The 26,624-nt window shown below is 36.0% G+C and overlaps 1 protein-coding gene across 1 annotated transcript in view; it reads right to left on the reverse strand.

Annotated features, from left to right (window-relative positions):
- The window catches only part of inpp4b (inositol polyphosphate-4-phosphatase type II B), a 407,152-nt gene that overhangs the window by 247,737 nt on the left and 132,791 nt on the right, over positions 1–26,624 (reverse strand). Inside the window, exon 4 of the mRNA XM_088920878.1 lies at positions 3,362–3,446. Within this exon, the coding sequence (XP_088777004.1) occupies positions 3,362–3,446 (85 nt within the window). The remainder of the gene's footprint in view (positions 1–3,361; positions 3,447–26,624) is intronic.

Consider the following 26,624-nt stretch of genomic DNA (forward strand, 5'->3'; position numbering starts at 1 on the left):
TTTATTTGCTGCAATTCATAAATGTTTAGAAATGTCATTATTTAATTGAAATGCAAAGACAAGGTTAAAGCTAATGTGGTCTTCATTAACCTCCTCAGTATGGTTTGCTGAATCTTGTACTATTTAATTAATAACTGCACTATATTATCTAAGTGTGAATTAACAGGAAAAAGTATGTTACATTACAGCTAAAGTGATATCCACCCACTGGCAGATCCTCAGACACAAGTACCAAGTGTTTAAAAACAGTAAAAGACAACAATAGATGCAGGTGAAAAGCAGCAAAAGTATAAAAAGCAAACAACAAGAAGAAAATATGATAAAAATACAACATTGTGAGTACAGCTGGCACTTCACAAAGAAAATATAATTTCCACTGTCCTCTAAACCCAGGTAATAGTAGCCTGCAAGGTACTGTAGGTAGAGCCAGATAAGGCTGTGAGTTCAAGTGCTTGCTAGATGCAGAAGACAGAATCTAAAGGAAACCTGTAGTGTATGTGGGCATTTTTCTAGAGGCTAGTCAAGAACTAGTCTTGGTTTGCCACAACTACAATTTTTAATTAATTAAGAACATAAGTGAAAATGGTACAAAAAAAATCGAAGATGACAATTTGAAATTTTATTAATTGCAACATATCAACAAATCCACCTTTTTATAACAAGAGTAACATGATCAGAACATTTCGATTTTGACAGGACGTGGGCTTCTGTATACTGCATGTAGAGCAACAGGAACAGAAGCACAGGAAAGAAACGCATGTCAGCAATCAGCAGTGTATGAAGCAAAAATATGGTGGATCAGTTTCTCTCTACCAGGCTCATTATGAAAAGATTTGAAGGTAGAAAAAATATTGTGTGAGTTGGAAAAAATACATTAATTAAACAACTTTATACTCAGTTAAATCACGACTTTGACCCTGCCACCAATGCCAGATTTCAAATATTTCAATTACTGGTAGCTGTCTGTTTCCCAGATGCTTTTACATAAGCTCCTATCACCAGCAGAGTTTGGGGTTTGAATTTGCAGTTAAGAAGGTGGGTTTCTGATTTAGTTCTGGTCTTAGTTGCATTTCACACAATTGACTGGTGAGAGGCAACTAAACACCTTAATCTCCTGTTTTTTCAGCATTATAGGCATTTTTAAGGAATTACATTTTATATAATAAAGATATATAAAATCGGGGGAAAAAGAAAGATAAAACATAATTGCGAGCTAGTTTTAAGATATAATATGATTTCTATCATTTATAATTAACAATATGTAGAAATATTTTTCTGCAATAAATGTTACAGTATAAACCTGGTCAGGTTTATGCTAGTCCAGAGTTTTTGAAAATGCAGTTTACCTTCCACCTTGAATGTGGATATCTCTAAACTAAGAGTATCTACTGTCGCCTTAATCCAAAGGACAAACAAAACAGGGTACACAAAAGAGATGGAAAAGTGGGGAATCACTACTGCAGGAAGAATACATTTTATTCTCAAAACACAAAACTACACTACTTTCAATCCAATTCAAATGAACAAATTAACAGAGAATATCTTTTAACTGGAGATGTGGAGATCTTGTTACCCGTCATAAGTTGTTAAGTTTTTGGAACTTAGAACAAGATACAATTATCATTTCATTTATCCCCAAAAATAATTTGAATTGGTAACTTTTCTGATTGTAGTCTGAAGTCTATTTAATTAAAGCTAATTTTATCCTTTTTAGCTGTAGACAAAAAATGATCTTGGGATGCCTCAAGACTGTTAATAATCACACTAACATTGTCAATTTGGCACAACTGATGCAGCCAACCAATGATTACAGGATCAGCTTTATCTGAAGGATCAACAGACACTCAAAATCAGTCTTTGTTGTCAAACTGTGTTATTTAGCTTAACAGTTCGGAAAGGATTTGTACTGTACTTATATCTTGTATCTCTTTAGTTATGTCACCTCATGCAACTTGCTGTCAGCCAACTGTGGACAGTGGTGGCTTTCTCTGTGCAGATAATATGGCTGTACTGTATCTGCTGTAAGGCAGCAGTGCTATGGAACGATATAACAAAAGCCCCTGAAGATGAATAGTTTTTTAAACACGTTTTAAAATCTAGTTGTTTATTGTTCAACATTTTATTTAAGTTTGGTTATATTAAACATATTAAATACACTTCCCTGTTTTCTGCTTATTTCATTACATTTCTATTTTTGCTTTTTATTTTATAGCACTTTGATTCCATTTAGAAAGACACTAAACAAGATTAGAAATATCCGCTCATCTGTCCATGATCAGAAAACTACTTATTCCTGGAAAAGGCTGTAGCAGCCTGTAGTCAATCCCAAAAGCATAAACATAAGGATGATAATGGGAAGAAGAAGAAGGAGAAGGAGAAGATCCTTACCAGAATTAAAATAATTTAGCTATCTATAGTTAATAATGTAATCCCAGTCCCAGAGATTCACAACCTGTCAGGCTTTGTACATCTTTTCCTCAAACACTGGATAAAAATCACATCAGTCTTGACTAATTAAGACAAATGTATCAATTATGCAAGTGACCATTCATAACTTGAATAGACTATGGTTCCCAAGACAAGAGTTGGGTTGCCCTTTTCTACATGAGCAAGAAAATACTATCATTGAGCTCCTCTAGCCTGTAGGGTTAGCTAATGAACTCTGACTTAAAAGGAAAATCACTATACACATCTGACTCTTCTCTTTTACAGAATACCAGCAATGATTTGTGGACTAAACTGCTTGGCAGCACCACAAGCACAGAACTTGTGATAGTTAGAAAAAAAAAACAGATTATCTTTGAGGGAGATCTTATTTCTCCAAGGCTTTGAAAGAAATAAAGAGCATATCTAAATCCTCAAAGCTTACACCACAGTCTTATCATTGGCGAACTCCTGATTTCCCCTGCATTGTGTATGCAGCATGGATCACATGACTAGTCCTATTACAAGACTGTGGTGTAATAGGACTAGAAAGAATTTCAAAGCATGCAAATAAATGAAAAGTTGCAGACTGTAATTGCAAGCCAAAATTCCAGCATGAAATTGGCATGGACAAAAGAGGGTACTTGATTGTTCATCTACAGTACTTTAACATATACAGTATCTCCATGTATATCTTTCTGAACGAAGGCTCCAACTCATAACGTGTTTATATCTCTTAGGAGTTTATCTGGGAGCTATTTAAGAAATTATATTTATATTCCCGTTGACTATCAGGCCTGATTGACACAACAGCTGAACACTTAAATATGCACAAACACACCAGTCACAAAATTAATATTCCTAAACATGCAAGTAAGGCAAATCAAATATAAATGACTTCACTTTAAAATAAATGAAGGAATCTTTCAGTACTTACTAATGCTTAATGAAGCCTTTCTGTTATCTCTTCCTTCCACAATGTGACATCGTTCCAGGACGACTACTTCGGCTGGCTCAGACTTCTGCAGTAAGAAATAATAAACAAAATAAGCAACAGGACCATCCTTTCAGTTCAGCTACAGACGTTCTTTTGGTTAATTGATGACTGACAAACTGTACAATGTAAAAGCAGGTGTAAAGACCACTGTTTGGTTGTAACAAATTAACCTCTTCATGTAAAGAGCGCAAAATAAGCAGAAAAAATTTCTAAATTGTTCGTACAGTATAGACAGATGGAAAGCAGTCGCTCCTTAATTACTGCTTCCTACCACTCGGCTGCAGCTCATTGAGTTATAATAGAGTCCAATAAAGGATCCATTTTTGTGCTTCAACACATTGGGAAGCAAATCAATCCTTCATTCTTCAGGGGGAGAAGGAGGCTGAATCGTGCATTTCTAATAAGTTTTTATTATTACCTTCTTGGCAGCTAAAGCCAAATTAAATGTTGCTTGCTTGCCAGTTTCCCATTACTTCTTATTAAAATGTGCTTGGCTATTGTTTCTGTTGAATGTTATAAATGGTTTGAAATTGGGGTTTGGTCATCTAAAAAAAACATTTCAAGGTAGCAAATAAATGCTTCATCATATGCTGCTGTGTGTGAAGTCCCAATTATGTTCACATTTCTTAGACATCCTTGGAAGCAATTTTATGTGCCAGTAGGGAAATCAAAGATTTCTCTTTTTGTTTTTACATTTTGCTTTACCAGAAAATAGTCTATATAACAAAAACATCTCATTGTGTTACTGAAGAGATTCTGTGCACCCTCCTTAAATCTAAAAGATGTTGTTATTTCTTTTTTCTAACGTCCTCTTGACAGTATTAAAAACAAACTCCACCTCTTTGACTTGAGAGAAGGACCAGCATAAACAGCACAGTAACTTGCAAGGTATTCACCTTCTTCCAATGATGTTCCATTTTGTTGAATTACAGTGCAAATGATGTACTCATTTTTAAAGCTAATAATATTAATGTAAAATTGAATGTTTGAACTGAATAGTTTTATAGGTGTAATATGTCAATAAAAGTGCAAAACACTATCAAAAACTAAAAATATATTGAATACATATTCAGCCCCTTACTATGGCAAACCTACATTAGTTCAGATGTGCACAATTACTTTAATAAGTCACACAATTAAATAGCCCTAGTCTGTGTGCAATATTAGTTACCATGACTTCAGAATACATACTGTACCTCTATCACTGTAAGATCCATCGGTCAAGTAGTGAATTTAAACCAAAGATTCTCAGGAAACCAAAGATCTTTTAAAATAACCCAAGGAGAAGGAGTGTTTAAATGTTTTCAGACAGCACAAGGCCAAGGAGGTAATAATCAAAGCATAAGCAGATGTATCTTGCTAAACATCGGAGGTGTCTGACAAAATAATGTGTGAAAACATCGTGGTGAGCGTCACGCTAGCTTTCACCTTGTTTTAGTCAACTGGTGGACTGGTCAAAGTGTGATGATGTGGGGAGAAATCTCCTTGAACACAAGAACACCTTTGGTGTAGATTGAGGGTAAGTATTTTTCCAGTGATAGACAAAGGAAGATCTTAAGTAAACACCTTTTATTCCTTCAAGATAAAGACTGAAGACAGAAGTGTCCGTTTTGTGGTAGGACAAGGCAAGACCACAGAGCATTAGGATGACTTCAAGAAACCCTTGCTGAGGTGTTTGCTCCTGTGGTGAGTTAAGTAGAGCATCTGAAGCACCAATAAGAGACGGACAGTACATGATCAGGGCGATAGGGTCTATGCAGCAGCACTGTCAGGATCACTGTGTTACACTGTCACTGTAACAGTGTCAGTGTGTTAATGCCAATGGAGGTCATGGCCCATCCTAGCTTTGCAATCGTTTCATCCGGACAGTGTGTCACATTTCACAATCAGAAGATCCTTTGATCAGCATTTATTTCACATTTTCTGTAATTGTGTGTTATTTATGTAGTGTTTCATAGCCGTTCAGGGACGCCAAATATGTAATCATAGTGGCTCTCTGAAGGCACCAGTTCTGTAGGGTTTGGGCATTTACTGAGACAATTATTAATTGTAGCAGTAAATCACAAAATTGATTCTTTTGATGGCTTTAGAATCCAACCATGCGACATAACTCAAACAACGCACACACACAGGTACTAATACACGAGGATACATTTATTAATACATAGAATATGCATGTAAACCTAACAGATCTTATCGAGAGGGTTATCAGAATACAAAAGGTATATATTCAATCAGTTACGAAGTGTTACACATCAAGAGGACATACGTTCAGTATATCATTCATTAAGACCGTTTCGTAAATGAACTTGGTTATAACTTCTACATTAGATACTCAAAACAAGTACATAACTCTTAGGAATTAAATTGATATCAACTGGTTGGGATAACAATTGAATTCTCGAGCTGTAATGCATTGAAGTTGAATACTCATCCAATTTCTGGGGATTCAGATCTCCTGCAGGCACAAACAATCAGCTGCAGGCTTGTTGCTGTCCAATCCGCGCTCTCTGGCTCCGTGCCAGGCTGTGCTGTGCGGCTTGCGACGGTGCGCTGCTGATGCTCACTGACCGGCTAGTTAGTGTTGGCTTTAACTAGCAAAGTTTGTGCACAGGAGAAAAGATGACTGTGGATCCCAGCAAGTCAGGAAGAGGACCGGTTCGTTCCTGATGAAGAGCTAGTTCTGAATAGTGATTCAGCTGTCCACAGTTCTGACCTGTCCACGAGGCCTGCTGCTGGTTACTCTCTGGCAACCTCCACTCTAGACTCTTAGAACAAAGGAAAGTTCTGGCACTCGGACACACTGGCCGTTCCGTGGTTGTCCGGGCTGAGTCTCGGGATGGTCAGGAGGCGCGCTGCGAGAATGTCCTGCCCTTGGGAGCCTTCTGCTCCTGGGCCGTCCTGCCCTGGAATTCTCCTTTGAATTCCCTTTAGAACAGTCCACAGAATCCTCTCCAGAATCTTACTGAATCTCCCGAATCTGAATCTTGTTGAATCTTTCAGGCTCTCTGTGTTGCCTGTTTTTACCTGGAGGAACTTCAGCTCGTTGATTGGCTGAAAGTTCCATGGGCATCAGAGTCCCACGTGGGTTACTCAGCCCTACCAGTCCCTGATTGGTTGATCAAGGTGAGATATGAGTCACTTAGTCCTGACACTTAGTAATGCAGTCCAGATGTCCATCCGGCACTCCCTAGACTGATAGGCGCCAGTGGATGACCATTGATCATGATAGCCAGACTTAGCTAAGTGCATCCCCCTTTGGGAGCTTGCTTCTTATCAAAAGAAAAACATCTTAAATCAACTTGCATGAATTCTTTCTCTGTGGTTGCACCACAGAGATGGAGGGTGAGATGGGGCCTCCTTTAGGAGCATACCAATGCTTAACTCTGTCTTATTACAAGCATTGCCGCTACATTTACATTCATGATAAAGCAAATGACTAAATCCATTAGACATGGACGCTGTTTCTTTTTTGCATCAGTAAAACACATAATGCTTTCTGACTAATTTAACCATCTCTAAGAGTCATGAAAGAGTCATATGCTGAAACTCTACAGTAGACTAAAGAGAATAATAAATAGGACAACAAAAATGTGATTCCAAATATAACATATAAATGAAAGATTCAGTAAAGATACGGTAAAATATACATAGTACATATGTTCAGAAAACAAGATGTCAAATTATCTCACCATTTTAGGACAAGATCCTGAGCTGCACTGAGCAAGATCAGTCCAGGTTTACCAGATGTGGTAAAGTAATGAAACATGCCACAGTCTGATTTGGTGTTCTGAATCTGTAATCTGATGCAATTTCAGTCAGTGGTATGCATAGTGATGTCTTTTATTTTGAAATATTGTCTTGTCCCAGTAGGGAAAATAATCTCAGGGAAATGTAACAGTCTAATAAAATTGCTTTGCTTGCCATTTATATTAGGGGTCAGTAATACAAAAGTCTCAAAAACATGCAGAAGACTAATCCTGGATAAACAGAAAACATAAAAAGTCCCTGTTAAGCCATGGCAAAAAAAAAATGAAAACCTACTTTTACTGCCTAGTAGCAAAAGCATTTTGACATTTTCTTCTAAACCAAATATCTACCACTAAGATGTTGCAACCCACCACTGACAAACACAGCCACCCAGGACTGATGTCATTCATCAGTCACTTTCTCTTCAAGCTCAAGGGCACTTAGATATGGATAAAAGATATAAGACAGGTTATCTTTCTGAAGCCAAACACTCTGATAAACATTTCTTTCATGCCTAGTCTGCTCTTTTTCTGATAAACAAGGAAATTAAAAAAACTGTGAAAAGAAAAGAACCGATAAAGAAAGAAATCTTTTTGTGATTATTGGCACCATACACTGAGTTGGCAAAAAACAATGACCTTTCAAGGCTTTGGAAATATGAATGATATTGTTTTACACTTCAGAAGTGTGATTGCAGGCTTGGCATTCCATGCATCCTTAAACTATCTAGAGATGCTATCTATTAGGTACAGAGAAAAGCAGGTAATTTCTATGTATAACATACTGTATATAAATACAAACAACCATTTCCAATGCAGTCTTATTTTGTTGAATTAACATCTGCTGACATGCATGAGGACGGTCTATCCAAAACCTTGATTTGTCAATAAAGAGGGCTTGGCTCCAATGTTAGCAAGTCCGCCAGCTGTTGGTCCAACAAACAGATGGAATAAAGGCATTGGTCTCTGAATAAAATTCACAGATTACTTTTTTTTTAAAGTTTAATGGAACCATTCATACAGTACATCGATTTTTTAGCTCCTTCATCCAATACAGAGTCACATAAGAGCCAGAGCCTATCCCCGCATGCAATGGGCACAAGGCACAAGGCACAAGGGATGCCAGTCCATCGCAGGGCACATATCTGTGTCAGCTGTAGGAAGGGTTAGCTGTCTTCTTCTATCAAGACTTACTGTACAAAATGTTCATTTTAGCTGACCAATCTCACTCATTCCGTGCACTATTATACTATGGTATCATCAAACCATAGTATTTTAAATACTATTAGAAATAGATCATTCTAAACCCTACTAATACTCCTTTGATTAAAAGCTTTCATTAATATTCATTAATCTTTTTAGCGAGTAAAAACACAATACTGTATGTGACTGCACTGTTTGAGACTCACACAGGGCCAATTTTCCTAGAAGCCAATGTACCTACAGTACAGTACCAGAATGTCCTGGTACAGTGGGAGGAAACCAGAGCCCCTGAAAAAACCCCATGAGACCATACAAACTCCACACAGATACTGCAACACCACAGGTATGGAACCCAGAGCCACCAGGCAGAACTGAACCCAGGGCCACCAGGCAGCAATGCTAACCACTAAACCACTGTGCTGCCTCAATGGAAAAAAGTACTAGAAGAAAGGAGAATTCTTCAGTGAAAAGAACAATGCAAACTCCACAGAGAATTCGTAGACTGAGACCTTTGTTCTTGCCATCTATTTTTCATCAGCAGTGGTACTGTGTATAAACATTGTCATCTCAGTCTTCAGATATATCTACAAGTGCTTCAATTTGTTTTCTCAAAAATTGTGTAAGAGAATCAATAATTAATGAATTTCCTAATGTCAGCCCTACTTTCGCCAAGAACTGAAACTGAAGAAAAAGAAAGAAGAGGTGAGAGATTAAATATTAACAGCACTTCCATTTTCACTAGTTCTTCACAAATTGCAATTGAAAAAAATAAAAAAAAGATTTCCAGTGTCTTACTATTAAAGACATCTATAGCACGAATAGAAATCATTACGGAAGCAAAGGACGAATTGAATAAATAAATTAAAGTTCCCATAAAAACATTATATTTAGTGTAAAATAAATTATATCTAATGCAGTGTTGTGTTGACCATCTTCAATGTATCCAGCTGTTGTATATAACGCACTAAGGCATAGGCACAAAGCATAGCCAATGATAAGCCTTGAAGAGTTTGATAATGAATACATTGACCCATGGGAAGAAAATTCCACAATAAGCATATATAAATCATAGCAATAGGTTTATTCCGTGCTGAAAAAAAGAAGAAAGAAAACACAACGTTTCGGCCGTGGAGCCTTCTTCAGGTTTTTTCTTCTTTTTTTCAGCATGGAATAAACCTATTACTTGTTCCTTTGCAGCCTACGCATGCTGACACAGCTACAGTACCCACCTGAACTATAAATTATAGTATTAGCTAAATAAGGCCACTTCTCTCGACAGATATAAAGATGACATAAAGATGATGTACTGTAAAAGATGTTTAATAATACTAATAATAATAATATCATCTCATAAAACTGCTAATGTTGTCAGTTGAAGTAGTTGAATAAGAAATAAATATGCAAAAGTGAGGTGCAGCTCTTCAAAGTACAGTATATTCTCGGCTTGAAAGGTGCCGATACAGTAGCAGCAGAACAAAGAGACTGGATCCAGCAACATAAATTAAATAGTGGCCTAATCAGGCATGGGGAAACGTGCTCTTTACAAATGAGACAAGGTTTGTGCCGTTGAGCAATGATCAGAAGCAGACTAGTGAAAACTGTAACAGGAAACTTCAGTCCCAATTTCTCAGACCAGTTATTAAATCTCAGTAACAAAATAAATGAATGGACGGTATCTCAAAACTTTACTTTGTGAACTTTGTGAAAATACTCAATAGTTGCCATGTTGTCAAAAACCCCTGGTCTCTCCATAGATGAGCGCAAGAGTTTGCATGAATTTTGACATGAAGCTACCCTTCCTGCTCACTAATCACTGTAAAGACTAATGTAATGTGATGTACAAGCAAATAAGTACAGGTTGTGCTGCAGACATTTCACCACAGAAATGTTCCAATGTGACCTGCATGCAGAGTTAACAGGTAAGTAGTCTCAAAATTGACTGCAAAATTTCTATTGGAATAAAAGAGATGCATTCACAAGCCTGTGTGTTTACAATGTACAATAATAGGGCTGGTTCACCCTTCAGAACGGTTGCCTCGTTCTGAATCACAGAATATGGTGCTGCGCGTACCTGGATATTTAGTCTCATTTGTGATGTAAATTAGAGGTTTTACACTTTACTGTGTACATTTTACTTTTATGATTTGAAATGCACTCATTAATTCCAGATCTTTCTAACATCGAAATATAATTAGTTTTAAAAAATAGTGTAGCAGTTCCCTTTAACGCACAGCAGCTATAGTGCAGCATTGGGTAGGTCAGTACCAGTATATGGCTGTATCTCAGCAGAAAGTATCAGGGGCTTGCATAAAATTGAACGAAACCTTACAGCCAACAGATATGAGGCTGATTTTGGTCCACTGTGCCCTTCTATCATTAACAAGTCTCACTGGGCAGTGATCATCTTTCATCATGACAATGATCTCTAGCACATTACGAATAGGCGGAGCAGTGGCTCTGTGGCTAAGGATCTGCGCCTGTGGCTGGAAGGTTGCCGGTTCAATTCCAGCGGCCGGCAGAGGAATCCTACTCCGTTGAGCCCCTGAGCAAGGCCCTTAACCCCAGCTGCTCTAGGGGCACTGTACAATGGCTGACCCTGCGCTCTGACCCCAAACTTCTCTCCCTGTCTGTGTGTCTCATGGAGAGCAAGCTGGGGTATGTGAAAAGACTAATTCCTAATGCAAGAAATTGTATATGGCCAATATAGTGATCTAATGATAACCTATCCATCACATGCAGGTGATCCCTACTGTACAAAAACATCCTTAGCTTTACATTCTATTTCAGCAGCACTTTTAACAATTGGACGCACCCATGTCAGTAGCAAATTAAGAGCATGGACAACGTCCACTGCACTTTTACCATGTTTACTATGTTTGAGAACATCTAAGAGTGCATCCAGCATAAAACGAATTAATTTTTTTAACATACTGTATGAACTTAACACACATCGTTAAGGAATTAAAATAAAACAGGATAAAGCAGAAATAACGGACAATCTGTAACAATGTGAGAAAACACAATAAGACCTAGAGAGATGTTGATGGGCGTTCCAGTACACAAATTGAAAATTTGCTGGGAGGACTCTCAAATGACATTTAAAAGCAGGGCATTTTTTGTCAGGATTCTCAATTTATCAACGAAAGCAGAAGCAGAGTTGCGGAGTCCTGAGATGAATTTAGTCAAGGCCATATGCTGTAAAATGACTAATGAGAAAGCTGGCAGAAAGCTACAGAGAAAAGTTTCTGTAAATTAGTTACTGTATATTGTGTTTTTAGTACAAAAAAACCTAAATATAGAAATATGTAAATCTCTATAACAAGTCAATAATTGACAAACTCCTTAGGTGACGCTTTAAAGCTGTCTTTTGTAACTGCAATATAATGTTTTGTAGAACATCAAAAAATCCAAAGCTCCTTATTATCTGTGGAAACAAAGTACAATGTTTTATTGTTTTATGAGAACAGTCTAACATTTTCCATAAATATTTTTTCTGTACATCCATTTGCTAACGTCTTCTTCCAATTCAGGTACACGGGGCAGCAGAAATCTATCCTGGCAAGCAACAAGCACGAGGCAGGGTACACCCTGGACGGGACACCAGGGCAGGCCAACACAGACACAGTCACAGAAGCGAATTAACCTACAAGTAAATCTTTGGACTGTGGGAGGAAACCGGGGCACCTGGAAGAAACCCAAGCAGACACGAGGGGAATATATTGTTACAGCTTTAGGTGACTTAGAAGTCTCCCTTAGATTTTAGATCAAGTTTGTGACACTGGGAAGAGTAAACACTTCTAACTCAAAGCAGAGAGGATGTTTGCTGAGGTCTGGGGGGGGGGGGGGTCCTTTGAGCAGAAACAATTCAATAGAGCTCACAAGAGGAGAAGAAAAAAGGAAGAGAGGATGGAAGAAGCAGGCAACAAGGAGAAGAGAGGAGTCCAGAGGTGCTGGAAGCTTGAACCAGGTGAGAGCCCCTACTTCTTGATCACCCCCAACGAAATCTGACCTGACTGGAGCTAAGTATTTGAACCTTGTTAGAGACAACGTGTTTTTCTGTGTTTTAGGGCACTTGGGTTTGCTCAGTAAAAGATACCTCAGTTAGAAATGTCTTCCTGCTTATGGTGCATTTGTATGGATAGGAATATAGGCTCCAATTTATTTTGTGGCACCTGGGGTGTAAAGAGAGAGAGATTTAACTGCAGGTTACATTGTATTTAGTTAGAAGGCAGCTCATCTCTTGTGTGGCCTCTGTAGGCATACAGTATTAAAAGTTTAATGCTTAGTAGCAGTCTGGGGTTTTCTGGGTGACCAGAATGTTAGGCCCCTGAAACGCCTTGTTTGTAAATACTGTACACAGAGTAACTTGTGTGTAGTACTCTATGTTGTGTGTAGTGTAGTTTGTGTCTTATGTAATTGTAATACATTTTTGTTAACCAAGTGTGTCTGGATTGTTACTCCTCTCAACAAAGCTTTGTCAGAGAACAAAGAATTCACGTGCCTCCAATTATACCAACCGCTCAGGTATATTTCCAGAAATTACTTACAAGTTGGGGGTTATGATTAATTATTTCACTGATTGACTAAACCGCTCGGTCTTTTCCTGATTTTCACCAGTCCTATAACAATATACTGTAAACACCAGGCATATAGCACCCCAGTTCCAGAACAGACCCTTGGGCCCCAGCAGTGCGAGGTGGCAATCCTAACCACTGCGCCATCATGCTGCCCTGTCTTTTGTCCTTTTAATTGTATGTTCCAAAAATTAGTTCTCTATTGGAAATAATGAAGACGGACAGTACTGTAGGAAAAGTGACAGTTTATTTTTGAACATCTCAGAATCACATTTCCATTAAGAACCTTAGAGCAGTTATAAAGCATCTGATGTGTTACTCCGTGTAGCATTCCAGCTTGGAATATTGTGGGATACTGCGGAGGCCCTGATATCAAAGAGCTCATGAATAGGAGGATGAATATAAGATTTTATTAGCTCTTGTATACTTTTTTGGCATAAAATACATATTGCATGTACACCTACACTTTTTTTTACCAAAATATATTTTGCATTTAGATAGAAACAATATTTACATGTGTTTTGCATTTTAGCACATAAGCAACTTAAACATACAGAGGGATCTTGCATTTTTCCTTGACTTGGAAATGACAATGGTCTGAGATACAAAAACCGCAGTGGCAAGACCTGTGGTCCACCACACCCTACTAACAGAGTTGTAGAGCTCCTGCTGCAGCCCTGTATCCTTCAGCCAAGAAGCCCCAGTTTAAGAGCTTTGCTCTCAGTGGATTAGCAGGTGATAGATTTTCTTTGTTAAGGTCGAGTTCTTCCATGAATTCTTAGATAACACGTTCTGAGTCATCAGTGTCACTTGTCATTTCCAGAGAGAGCTCTGCAGCGTTGAAGTCCCATCCTATCAAAGGAGATGCGATAATGTGGAATTTATCAGCATACTGCACTATAAAATACAGCTGCTCTCGAGTGAGCCTCTCCTTCCACTCTCTTCTGCAGTGGACAGAAGTTCAGGACACATTTTATGGCAGGACTGGCAGGGTTTCCGTTCAGAAGCAGCAAAAGAATACAAATAAAATTATTGCTGCCAGCATGCAAATCACTGGCATGACTTGGCTAAAGATTTGCCAAGCCATGACCAGAAGGCATTGAAAATGTACTGGCAGAGAGTTTGTGGAAAGAAGAATTCCTTCTGATTATGATCTGCTTTAACAGGATGTGAAAATCGGGGATCTGTAAAGCTCCATATGTTGCTTTCCTTTGTTTTGTGCATCATTAAGAAAGAGCTATTTATACAGAACCAATTTAAATCTACCTAGTCACTAGCACCATGCCAGGTTTTATCATTTGGTTAATTAGATACACACCACTTGTTTTGTGAAGGATTTTTGTAAAAGACAACAAAAAAACATTAAGACTAACTGCAATGCCATAGGCTTTTTGCTACTCATTACAGCCTCTGTGTGAAGCACACAATTAACAAATGAAACTGACAACAATCTCAACAAGTCTTGAACAATCACATAGCCTTTAAGATGTAGTAATATAGTCATATAATAAGTAAATATGAAAAAAGTTCAAGAAATGACATCAGACACGATAAGAAAGCAATTGCATGAGAGATGATGGCAAAGAGGAAAGTTCAGTATTTTGTTTTTTAATATAGCATACGGCCAGCCTTTTTCGAAATATGGCTGAAAATTGATACACAATAAGATAAACTTTACTGACAGACAACAAGTTCATCACTAAAGACATTAACATACAATCCTTAGTTTAGATTCTTCACTTAATATAGAGCCAGCCATTAATCTCTGAATTTACAAGTGATGTTTTCTGAAGTCTTTAAACTTTAAGTAATATCATAAAGATATTATGTAAGATATTATGGTCTATCACATTGATTAGTTACCAGTGGTGTACCTTAATGGCTCTAGAAAAGGAGTTCTATGTATACAGGCAGTACAGCCTTCTCCCAAAATGAATATATCATGCTCTTATGAGCATAAGATGACTCTTTCCTCAGAAAAAAATAAACTAGAATTTTTTTTAATTAAAAGCAACATTTTCCATACACAACCTTTTAACAACACTCTTCACAAGAGCTCAGCTGTGCTGCAGATTCAGAAGTACTCTTTAAGCATTACATTTCTTCATTTCAAGCTACAGTAAACTGCTTTTGTAAGAAATACTTTTTTTCTGCTTTGCTAGCTTTGTTTTTATTTAATTCACCTTGTTAAAAAAGGTTTACAATGCACTTATGTTATTAAAAATTGCTTTAAAAATACTTTTTTATTTTTCTTGTCACAAATAAATTAGCACTGGCTCTAGTATCAGTAGAGGATTAAGCAACTGGAAATACTATATCAAAAATGGGCTTGCTGCCTTGAACAGACACTTAGGTTAGTTGACTCTATGCAATTAAGTTATTATGCTGAACCACACAGCTTTAAGCTCCTCTGCTTCCCACTGTAAGTTATCTGCTGTAAACTGTCTTATTTTAATTGAAGGAAGCAATATTGTTGAGGTCTACTACTGTACATCATGAAGCTGGTAATACATGAAGGAGGACATTGGGCTCACTCCAGCTGTGGCCTTCAGCATTAGGCATCCACATTGCTTACCGCACACACTCTGTATACAGTACCTAAACCTATTGCTTATTTGCAGTTTTATCTTCACCCTCACTGTACCTAATTGATCCCATTGGTATGATACTTTAAACCTGTCACCTGTAAATGAGGCACTAAGGGAGATCCCAGGCACAATCTCTATTTCCCCTTGTGAAACATTTCTACAACTTGCTTATTATTTGGTGATATTTAAGTCCAATAAACTTATATTTTCATGCACACAGCAAATCTCTCTAATCCATTACTTTTCAGCATCATACTTTCTGCTGCAAGGCTATTTCATACCAAAAATTATATATCAGCTTATGAAGCTGGTAGTGTCTTTCTTCCACTCTGGGAAATCCAATGAAAATCAATAAAATAACAATAATAATAATTGTTGTTAACAACTTCTTAACACCTTACAATACACACTTTAAGGGGCATGTAAAAGGTTATTCTGGGATGTTTCCAAAACTCACAAGCCAGAGGCCTTAGAAAAAGGCACCAAATCACTGGCAGGCCAGAAAAGGCAACAGCAGTGATTGAGTGGCAATCATAATGCAAGGTGCTTGCACTTTCACCTGGCCTGTTTAGTCTCTGGCCTTGGCTCACCTCCCTGACATAGTGTAAATATTATACCGTCACCAGTGCTTGAACTGAGGGCCGGTGATAAGAACTATCTAGTTTATGCAATACGAGCCTGATATTCTAAGTTGAATATTTTCTTCAAATGCATTATACTTAAGAAGCTTTTTTATTTCTAAATACACATTAGACAGGTTTTAAACGGTGACAAAATATCCTGCCTTTAATGTTTAAAAGATAATAACATGAAAAATGGTGTGCATTAAATAACAAACACTACAGTACACTATTACTTCGACTTGATAGAAGGGTGATGATATTTTTTTTCTATTTTGCAACAAACAGAAAACCACAATATGAGCATGATCAGTATTCAATATACTGTAGACAAGACAAACAGCCCCCATGGAAAAAAAATAGCAGAAAGGCTCTCAGAAACAAGGAGGTGGTCCAATTACTTCAATCCATAACAGGCTGTTCTTAAACATTCTTACTATCTTCTAAAGATAGTAAGATATCAACAAAATATTATTATTGTGCCACACATCACTGCTTTGAAATTCAGACCATATTTCAAATAACAAATAAATCATGGACCACTCTTAATGAAAAATACAAAATTATTTAGAAACCAGTTTATTTGTAGCATGCAAACATTTTCATTAAGTAACAAATTTACAGAAAAGTTGAAAACTATATATTTAGAAAATTGTGTTGAAGGGAATGATAAAGGTGTACAATAATCTACAATATGGGTTTGGTTACTGTGCTCTGCAAAAATATTCAGACCCTTTCACAGTTTTCACATGTTGTTGCTTATTAAGATTAAAGTCATGCCACTTTCAAGTAGCAATTAATATTTGTAACAAGTAAAGGTTTACTCAATGCCGAAAAGAGAAGAAAAAATGTTTCGGCTGTGTAGCCTTCTGCGGGTGCGTAATATATTTATACAATTGATATTTGTACATACACATTAAAAAAACTAAATAAGTAACTAGATGGTTATTATGTTATAAAAAATGAAAAAGTAATGATGACATAAATTTAAAACTTTTGCTGTGGTAAAGCTAAATTAATTCAAATTAATTATATCAAAACACTGAACATCCCTTTGAACCCTGTGATGTCAATCATTAAGAAATGAAATGAGTATCAAATCACCACAAAATGGCTGTCCCTGCTAGCTGCACAAGCAAGAAGCTGTGCAGGGATGCAATTGTTTTGAATTATTGCTTTAAATGCAAATAGTGTTATGATTTACTCAGTCAATAACTGTTGTGTTCTCTTTTAGAAACCTTATTCGTTTAATCCCAATAATTAGGCATGAATCAGATGTGAATCCAAATGGAGTTTACATTTACAGAAACGTAACTTGAATGGTCTCTTTTTTTTAAACTCTCAAAGAATCCTTTTCCCCTGCAGTACACAAGATGTTGTATTTCTGCTTCTCATCAACAGGCACTGATGGAAACACAGACAGTGCAAACTACTGACACATCATAGAGAGTCTAAATGGATACAAAACTATTTGAAAAATAAGCAAAGTGTATGGCATATAATCCCCAATATGATATTTCAAGAAGTAGGGGGTCTAGAGTTTTTACTAAAATGTAACTTTGACATTGGAAAAATCCCCTTGAAACTTGCCAGTTTTCATAAACAAGTACTTCTGACGTGGTCACTTATGTATAAACATAACTTTTCCCCACATAGATTTACTATCTGGAACAACAAATATATAAAAATTAGAAATAAAACCTTATTTTTTGAAAACTGGGTCAAGAATGATATAATTTGGATTAAACAATTAATCAAGGCTGATGATGAAATATATACTGTAGTTACACCGAGTTTGTTAATAGATACAATATTTCTATTACTTCGGATCAGTATTTTGCTGTAATTAATGCGATTCCTGGGGAAATATTAACTCTTTTAAGGAGTTGTAATAGTAGTCCTTTAGAAACATTGGAAGAATTTACAGCTCATATTAAACTACAAGGAAAGGATATTGTGAGTTGTGGATGTAATAACCAATTTTTGAGATCCCTGTTAAAAAATGATAATTTATTGCGACTACAATATATTGGAATTCCGCATTTGGAAAGCGCATTGATTGGAGAAAAATTTGGATGATGCCCAACAAATATTGTATAACCAATAAAATTAAGGAGGTTTCATACAAAATAATTCATTGAATTTACCCAGTTAAAACTCTTGTTACCCAACGATTTAAAATTAATATAGATGACAAATGTGTTTTTTGTGACAATAGCCCTGATACTATTCAGCATTTGTTTTGGTTATTCCAGGGTAAAAATGTTCTGGATTAAGTTGCAGAATTATATAAAAGAAGAGACGAATATTGATATTTGTTTTGTTGAAAAAGATATTATGTTAAGTTTCAGCCCCAGTGAAAACAATATCAAAATTTCTTTTGTAATAAATTTAATTATTATATTGGCACATTATCACATACATAAAATGAAGTGGTCTGGGAGGTACCCTGTGTTTGAGCATTTTAAAATGGAAGTAAAGGGGTATTTGCAGACTATTTCGAAATGCAAAAATATGAAAGCGGTGCGGACATTATTTTTATTTAATTTGTTTAATCTTTTTTCATAACTTGAATTGATGTAGTAGTATGTACCCCTGAAGATATTTTTGTTTGGAATTGTTATATGTACTCTTGTTTGTATTGTAATGTTTGTTCTTTTGTTAAGCATAAATAAAAATTTAAAAAAAAAAAAACATCATAGAGAGTCTGCTTCAGACCTAAAACCTGGGCAGAAGTACAGTAGCTTTGAGCAGGACAATGAACCAAATCACAAGAGGTCAATTATGTATATGACATGGCCTGATATAATAAGTAAGTGATCCAACATGCATCATAAAAAAGTGATTTACATGAACTCCTTAACCTCTGTCCCTTTTATGCTGCACTATCTTCTTGTTAAAAACACAATTTTATTAATCTGTGCAGTAATTATTTATTATTGTATTGAACCTTTTTACAACCACTTTTCCACGTTCCACGAAATGAAACAGGAACATTTTCAGTGCGCTCTGAAGCAAAGTAGACTCCTTGAAGTCTTTGCTTCTGTGCCTAGGCATTGCAATTCAAGATACAGGAATCATTCTTTTCTCTTTATGCTTTTGACAGAGTTCTCTCCAAAGACCAAAAAAACATTTTTCAAATGCAGTGGGACCCATTTCTATGTAACTATCTCATACTGCCAAAAAAAGTGGCAAATCAGGAAATCCCCCCAAAAAATAGCCATGTACAGCACACCCACAGAAGCCCTGTGGGTACTTACAAAAATTGAAATACCCACAGGGCTTTACAAAATCTAAAAAATGAATAATAGTGAAACAAATGCATCTTCAATGCTCTAGTTAAGAATTATTCTAACTCTAAATATCACCAATATTAATATCAGTTATCTATAACAATTTACTTTTTTATACGGTCAACATAATAGAAATACTGTACTTGTATCCTCGTATGGAGATCAAATGGTTTAACACTAATACGCACCCTGTTGTTCCATGATTATTATTAAATCTGTTTTCTTACTCATAAACTCCTGAGAATTGTGGAATCATAAGTATTGCCTTTACAAAATTAAAGTGGTCCTTTTTCAGCTGTCATGTTCATAGATTCCATCACCCACCTGTTCAGCTAGTGGGATAAAAGCTCAAAATGAGAAATGCTTTTCATTACTAAAAATAATTTGATCTGATAATAGTTTATATTGGAACCATAAAACATCTCCTTTAATTTAATATTGTCTATTTTGCACACAGTCACGCGGGACTGAGCTGCTCGAAAGTACAAGAAAGTCGCCCTTTCCTGAAAAATTACAGATGAGGACACGATGCAATTTTGTAGTGACAGGAGGTACATTATCTAGATCTGGATGTACACACATCAACAAAATAAGTTAAAAAAGTCAAACACTTGCTCTGACTATGACCCATCTGCTTTTCACTGTAAACAAACTGTAGTTTGTTATACACAACATACAGTATTTACTGTATGTACAGTATATCATTTTTGGGTGTTAGGTCCCTTTTTTTGTACACCTACATGAGTGAAAACACATATCACACTACATTACTTGCTATGGTTGAGACTGAAGTTAGAGTTGCTGGAACTTATACCATTTATTTGTTGCTGAAAAATATTCTATGGAATTAAAAAGACAAACATCAAAATGACTGTTACAATCATGCTTCTCCTGGTTGATTAACCGTGTCCCGTTTTCCATTTAAGCATTCAGATATTTGCATTTAATGCAACTGTTCAGAATGGCCAAGGGCAGTACTGAGTTGCTATCTAAAGTAATTTAAAAATATGTTATTTTAGCTATGGCTTCATCGTAGTATAACATACTGCTAAACATAATGTGTGCACATGTTGCGTATAAGTGTAGAGTACAACACTACAGAAAACAATAGGAAGATGGTCAGGTACAGTAGATACAATACGCTGTTCGGATATATTGTGCCACAAGCATGCATCAGAAATACATCACACAAACAAACCGTAGAGAAACATACAGTAGAAGACTGTTAGACAGAGACAGATGAAATGGTAAAACGTTTAAACATTTCAGCTCCAAGATGAAACCTCTTGTGAGAAGAAAAACAACACATACTGTAAAACAAACAGTTTCCACACAATTCTGTGTAGAGCCTACAGTAAAACATGAAGTGTCAGTATCAATAGGAGTAAGATATTTTCATTCAGCAACACCATATTTGTGTTCATGAAAGAAATGTGAGTAAATGTGAGTATGTTTTTGAGCTCCTAAACACAACCAAAATAAACATAAGGCAAAAAGAACAACAGCTTTTGAAAATGTTTGATCTGCATCCTACCCACACTGAAATACTAAGGCTCAACAGAAAAGCAAAATGGAAGACAATTATGCACAACTGAAGCTATGTAACAAAATGCCTAGAACAAGACCCACAATGACTGATAATATATGTTTTACTGCATAAATGCTAGAAAGATAAACTATAGTATTCTAGAGAAAGGTAATTTTACTTTACAAATCAATAGTACAGTTGAATATTCTTCATTGTTATCCAGCAAATAGAACTCAAACAGTACCGGTGGTTGTATTTAATGATGAAGTAAAAATATTAAATAATGGTGTCTTAAAGAAGAGTATGAGCAAAACATGCTTCAAACAACTTTCATAGAAACACTAATACAAGTAATTTGTGTATATAATGTTCTGCTTTAAGTAACAACAGGAGGGATAACTAACACATACCACACAGTAACAGGATTTCTAATGTTAAATTTCTCTTGCACTTCAAACAATCAACATCACACCAGTTCCTTGATGACAAAGCTATTGTTGGATAGTTTCAGTTGTAGCACTTCTCTGAGCGCTGTGAGGTACTTTAGTATCATTTTGTCTCCACCAGTGCTCTCCAGTACAGGCTTTTTCTCATAAAATATTCAAGACGTTTCATGATTAAAGCGAGCCTCACCTTGACAGAAAATCCATTAACCAGACTGAATCGATTCCATTCATGACATGACAAAGACCAAAAACAATGTCAGGCAGGGAAAAGAAGAAAAAAACCTTTATTTTAACTAACCTTTAACTGTTATTTTACAATATGGAAGATACAAGGAACATTAGATAGGAATGCGATTATTTGCATGACGAGTAGGAGATGCAATATCAAAAATATTTTTTATTTGGTCTTCAGTCCGATTAACACGGTACAAATCCAAAATGCATGAGAAATGCGTGCTTTTGTGTGAAGCTCCACTGAAATATGTTTTATTCCAGTGCCTTGGAACAAAGATAAAAGCCAGGTCCATGAGGATTTGACTGCATGTTTTAATTAGCCCACAGTGGCATGGATCTGGGTGTCTTGTTACAATCTCCTCTAAAGACACATACCTCGCAGAAGGCTATTTCGTCATTCATCACAGATAGCATTTACCTCAATTCCATTAATGCATCATGCAACACAACCATCCACTCTCATCACAGTGACAGTGCTGCAATGCCTACTCACATGCATTACATACTGTACAATAGAACTCATTTATGAACAACGGTAAGTTATAAGCTTATTAAAGCTATATTGGCGAACAGAACTCACCATTTTTAACACTGACTTTTTCTTTTAACAGTTAAAATGTTCTGTATCTGAGAAACTAGGTAATTACTGGCTGCTTATGAGCGTTCATCCATTTAAACAAATAAAACACCCACGTACTGGGTGATCTGTTGGACTTGTTCCAGACTGAGCACATCAGCTAACCTTTTACCCCTAGCAAGAGGAGAAAGGAAGCCATTGGCTCTTTCATTTAATTGTAATTGGAAGCAAGTACATGAACTATCTGCAAAGGAAAAAGGTTGAATTATGCAGTATAATGGAACATAAGCTATTTCAATAGATAGGATTGCCAAATGTTACTCAACAAAGCCCATTGAAATGACTCATACAATGTGAAGGAATAAGGACAAGCAAATCATCACATTACACACTGCGGGCAACTCACCAAGTCGCAGTTGTCACCATTTACAGCAGGTCAACAACAGCCTGGACAACTGAAATCCACTTTGGTATAACTCGGCTGGTTGCACACAGCAACTCGTAATCATAGTTGACTAACAACGTAGAACAAACTCAGACTGGCAATGTGTGACACACTGTACAGGGCACACTTTTTTGCAGACCCATTAGGAGTCAATGACAAAAGCTGTACTCCCCTTATTCAATTTGATATTGTTGGGCAGACTTGCAGAAAGTATCATCTTGAGCATTTATTAATCTAATAGGGAGGCAGGTGACCCTGTAGTTTGACCCAACAGTTTATGAGATCAAATGATGTCAATCACTAACTATAAAGTCCTGTCAAAAGGCATACAGTATGACTATTCAAAAAGAAAAATGCTTTCTTTTGAAAAATCATAAAAGTGAGACAATGTGAGATGAAGGCAAGAGTATGTGATGAGAGACATCAAATGTGTGCCATTGCCTCCTAACCTTTGATTTGCTAAGTCTTGTAATGAATTCAGGACTGCGTTTTCAGCACAACAATTTATGTTTAAACCTCTGCCGTTTATTTTCTACTTTTTTAACAGCTATCCTATCCCTTTCTATTCTTAGTAGACTATTTTTCTTCACAGCCTGCTTTCCTGAACTTATAAACCTTTATTTGGGACCACATTTTCAAAATATACAGTACTTCAAAGTTGACTGTATTATGATCACAGGTCCCTAGGAGTCTTCTAACCTCTGTTTCCCTAACTCTGTCCTGATTGTTTGAAAAGGCTAAATCAATACAGGCATTCCCTCTAGGAGGTATTCTGACAAACTGAGTAAGGAAGAAATTGTTCTCCATGTCTACCACTTCAGCTGCAGACATCCCTGAATATAATCGCTTTTGCCTTTGCACATACATTCCTGATTCAATTAGGTATGATCATATTCTAATGGATATTGGATTGATACTCTTAACACTATGCCCTTAGGATTTGTTCTGCATGTAGATGCTGGGACCAACTGATTCTTCCTGGTCCTGTTCCTAAAACAACATAATGAAAATATTCTTTGTATATATTAACGTGCTATGAATCTGACATATGTTTGAGCAATGCAGTACTCTTATTCTATTATATAAACAGCAGATGAAACTCCACTTAAACAATAAAAAATGACTATAGCCTCCTTCCCTGTGACTGAAAAATGAGTAGGGAGAATGTACATGCTGACCTTGCCATGTATTCACTGTCAATTCATCCCAATTACCCAATCAATTGAAAATTACTATTTAATTAAAAAACAATTTTTGAAATTAATAAATAAAATATCAAAAACAGAAGACAGCCTTTCCTACCTTGTTAAATGAATCAGATTTTTCCCCAGTGTGCTGATTAATCAATACAAGCAATTTAAAGTGCAGCTGTTCTACAATTTCAAATGTTAATAACCTAAATCAGTGTCATTACCCCAAATGAACACTTTATATACAGTACACAGTGTATTGAATGTAGTGCTAGTTCTATAACTTTTTGCTTAGTAATTTTATTGAAAATGAAAGACAAAAAGTACTGCTTAAAATTGTAAGACAATTCCAAGATAGTTTAAACTTTAGTTGCCTCAGACAGACTTTAAAATGATCTATTTTCTTTTACGAAAATGTGTTTAAAAAGCTCTTTTTTAAAGTCTTCTTGCTTAAAAAAAGTCTTCTTCTTGTCAGTTATTTGACCCTACTTAAGCAGTTATTAATCATTAAGTAAAATATATTTTACAAAACTATCAAAGTGTAAATTAAACTAACTTTAATTTAAACCTCCAGCTTCTTAATATAATGAACACTATAAAATGGAAAGATTCCTAACAAATACTGCAAAGTTAAAGCCTCAAAACAGATATTGTTGTTTGATATTCAATGCTGGGATGCTTGTCTTTCAGAACAAATGGATGTCAAATGTAAATTCATCTCTATCTCCTGAAACAAATATCAACTATTATCTTGCCTCTTGCAGATATAGCAGTAGAAAACTATAATTTTCTTTGGTGGATAGGTACTGTAGGTAGCACTCTTTCTTCTAATTTGATTCTCAGAACAACATATGATAATAGAGGACACTGTACTACAAGAAAGTGCCAAACAAGGAGCACTACAGGAACCCATTTTAGGGCCACTGCTCTTCTTGATCTATATAGATGATTTCAATCCTGCTACAGCAAACAAATTAAATCTGCAGATTATACAAAATTAAGGTCTGTGACAGAAACAGTGGCAATCAAATTAACATAAAGATTTCTACTGGATTGATTTTGAACCTAATGTGCAAAATATTGTTGTGAGATTATGTTTCTATCTTACAAATATTCTAAAGGTGCATCCCATGCAATCTGTGTCTATAGAAAAACTGAAATCTAGGATTTATTAACGTAACCCTGAACTTACAGAAGTCTCTAGACCTAGACATAAGTTAGTGTGTTCACAATTTGATAGTTAGAAACTTGACTAAGTTATGTGCAAGTAATCACATCATTCCTGTCTTGGAGTCCTTAAAATGACTTCCTTTCATTGAGCTAATCTTAAAATTGTTCTGCTTATGCTGAATGTGCTAAATTGTATGGCTCCTTAGTATCTAGCCAGTACTTTGTTTCAATGTGACATGCACTCAAATAATTTTGGTTTAATTATTGTGTGTCCCTAAAGTTCGTCCACACTGTACGGACTTTTCTTCCATCTTCATTACGGTCTTGATTGCAATAGGTACAGTATTTAAATAAAGTCTTAAAAGTTACTTCTTTTAGTATGCCTGTCATTATTGTTATTTTATAACCTTTATGATACTGTACATGAAAATTATATTTTACAATAAAATAAAGTGCTTTGAAGTTATTTCTTTTAAAAGTGTTATATAAAATAGTTTATTGTTATTATAATAAAAATCATCACTACAAACAACTGACAACAGTGAACTTAACAGTGGATGATTTACAGTGAGTATAAACAATATGATACAATGCTCACTCCGAAGAAGGTAAAAGTTCAACATGAAAAGTTATTTTCTTAAACTGAAAAGACAAGAAAAATATAGACAAAAAAATATAATTCCCTAAACTACACTGCATGTACTGTATCTCCCACTTATACTAAACTGGATTTCAGATTATTACACCAAAATCCATAGATCTCAGGAGAGATTTTACAGCTGCAAATGTACTCAAGTTTAACCCTAGATCAGGCAGTGAAGATGGCCAGTAAAAGACAAAACAAAAATATATCAATGTATTAAACAGCACAGTGCAAAGCAAGTATGCAGAATGGCTATCTACATCTGTATGTCTGTTGTTTTTAATTGAAATAAATACCAGTAATTATATTTTAAGCATAAGTAGTGTAAATAATTATTTTGGCTCACATGAAATATGCAATGTAGTTCTTTCCAATTCTAGGGAATACAGATTTAAAGTACATCTGGCCATCTAGTTTACTCCATTCAAGTAGCTCTACATCAGCAATTATGTTTTGCAGTTATGTCAGTAGTTATGGCTCACAGTACATGGCATGTATAAAGAAGGTGTAACCAAATAATTTTTTAAAATGCCAGTACATAAAATTGGTATCTGATTGTAAAGCACTCTGCAAAAAACAGTTTGTATGCCATGTAGTCCAAAGGACTTTCCCTCTACTGCAAGAACGGCAACAAGGCCTCCAGCCATGTTTATGATGTTAAACAATATGATCACATTGCTTTGCAGACTTCATAAGGGGTGGGAGGGGGGGGCATCCTACCAATCATAACTCACATTTCTCAAAATCTCAGTGAAATGCATCTTGAATACCAACAACTTTTTTACGGTGAATTTCATAAATAATTGGCACTTAAGCAATAGAGATGCCTGCGTGGTTGCTGCAAAGTAGTAAAACTCAAGACCAGAACAACAATGATTTAAACAAGAGGGAATGTGCACAGTATGTGGTGAACGAAGGCCCCAGAACAGAACCCTGGGGAACA

Source organism: Atractosteus spatula, chromosome 1 (assembly GCF_055471065.1).
Source record: "Atractosteus spatula isolate fAtrSpa1 chromosome 1, fAtrSpa1.hap1, whole genome shotgun sequence".
Taxonomy (NCBI): domain Eukaryota; kingdom Metazoa; phylum Chordata; class Actinopteri; order Semionotiformes; family Lepisosteidae; genus Atractosteus; species Atractosteus spatula.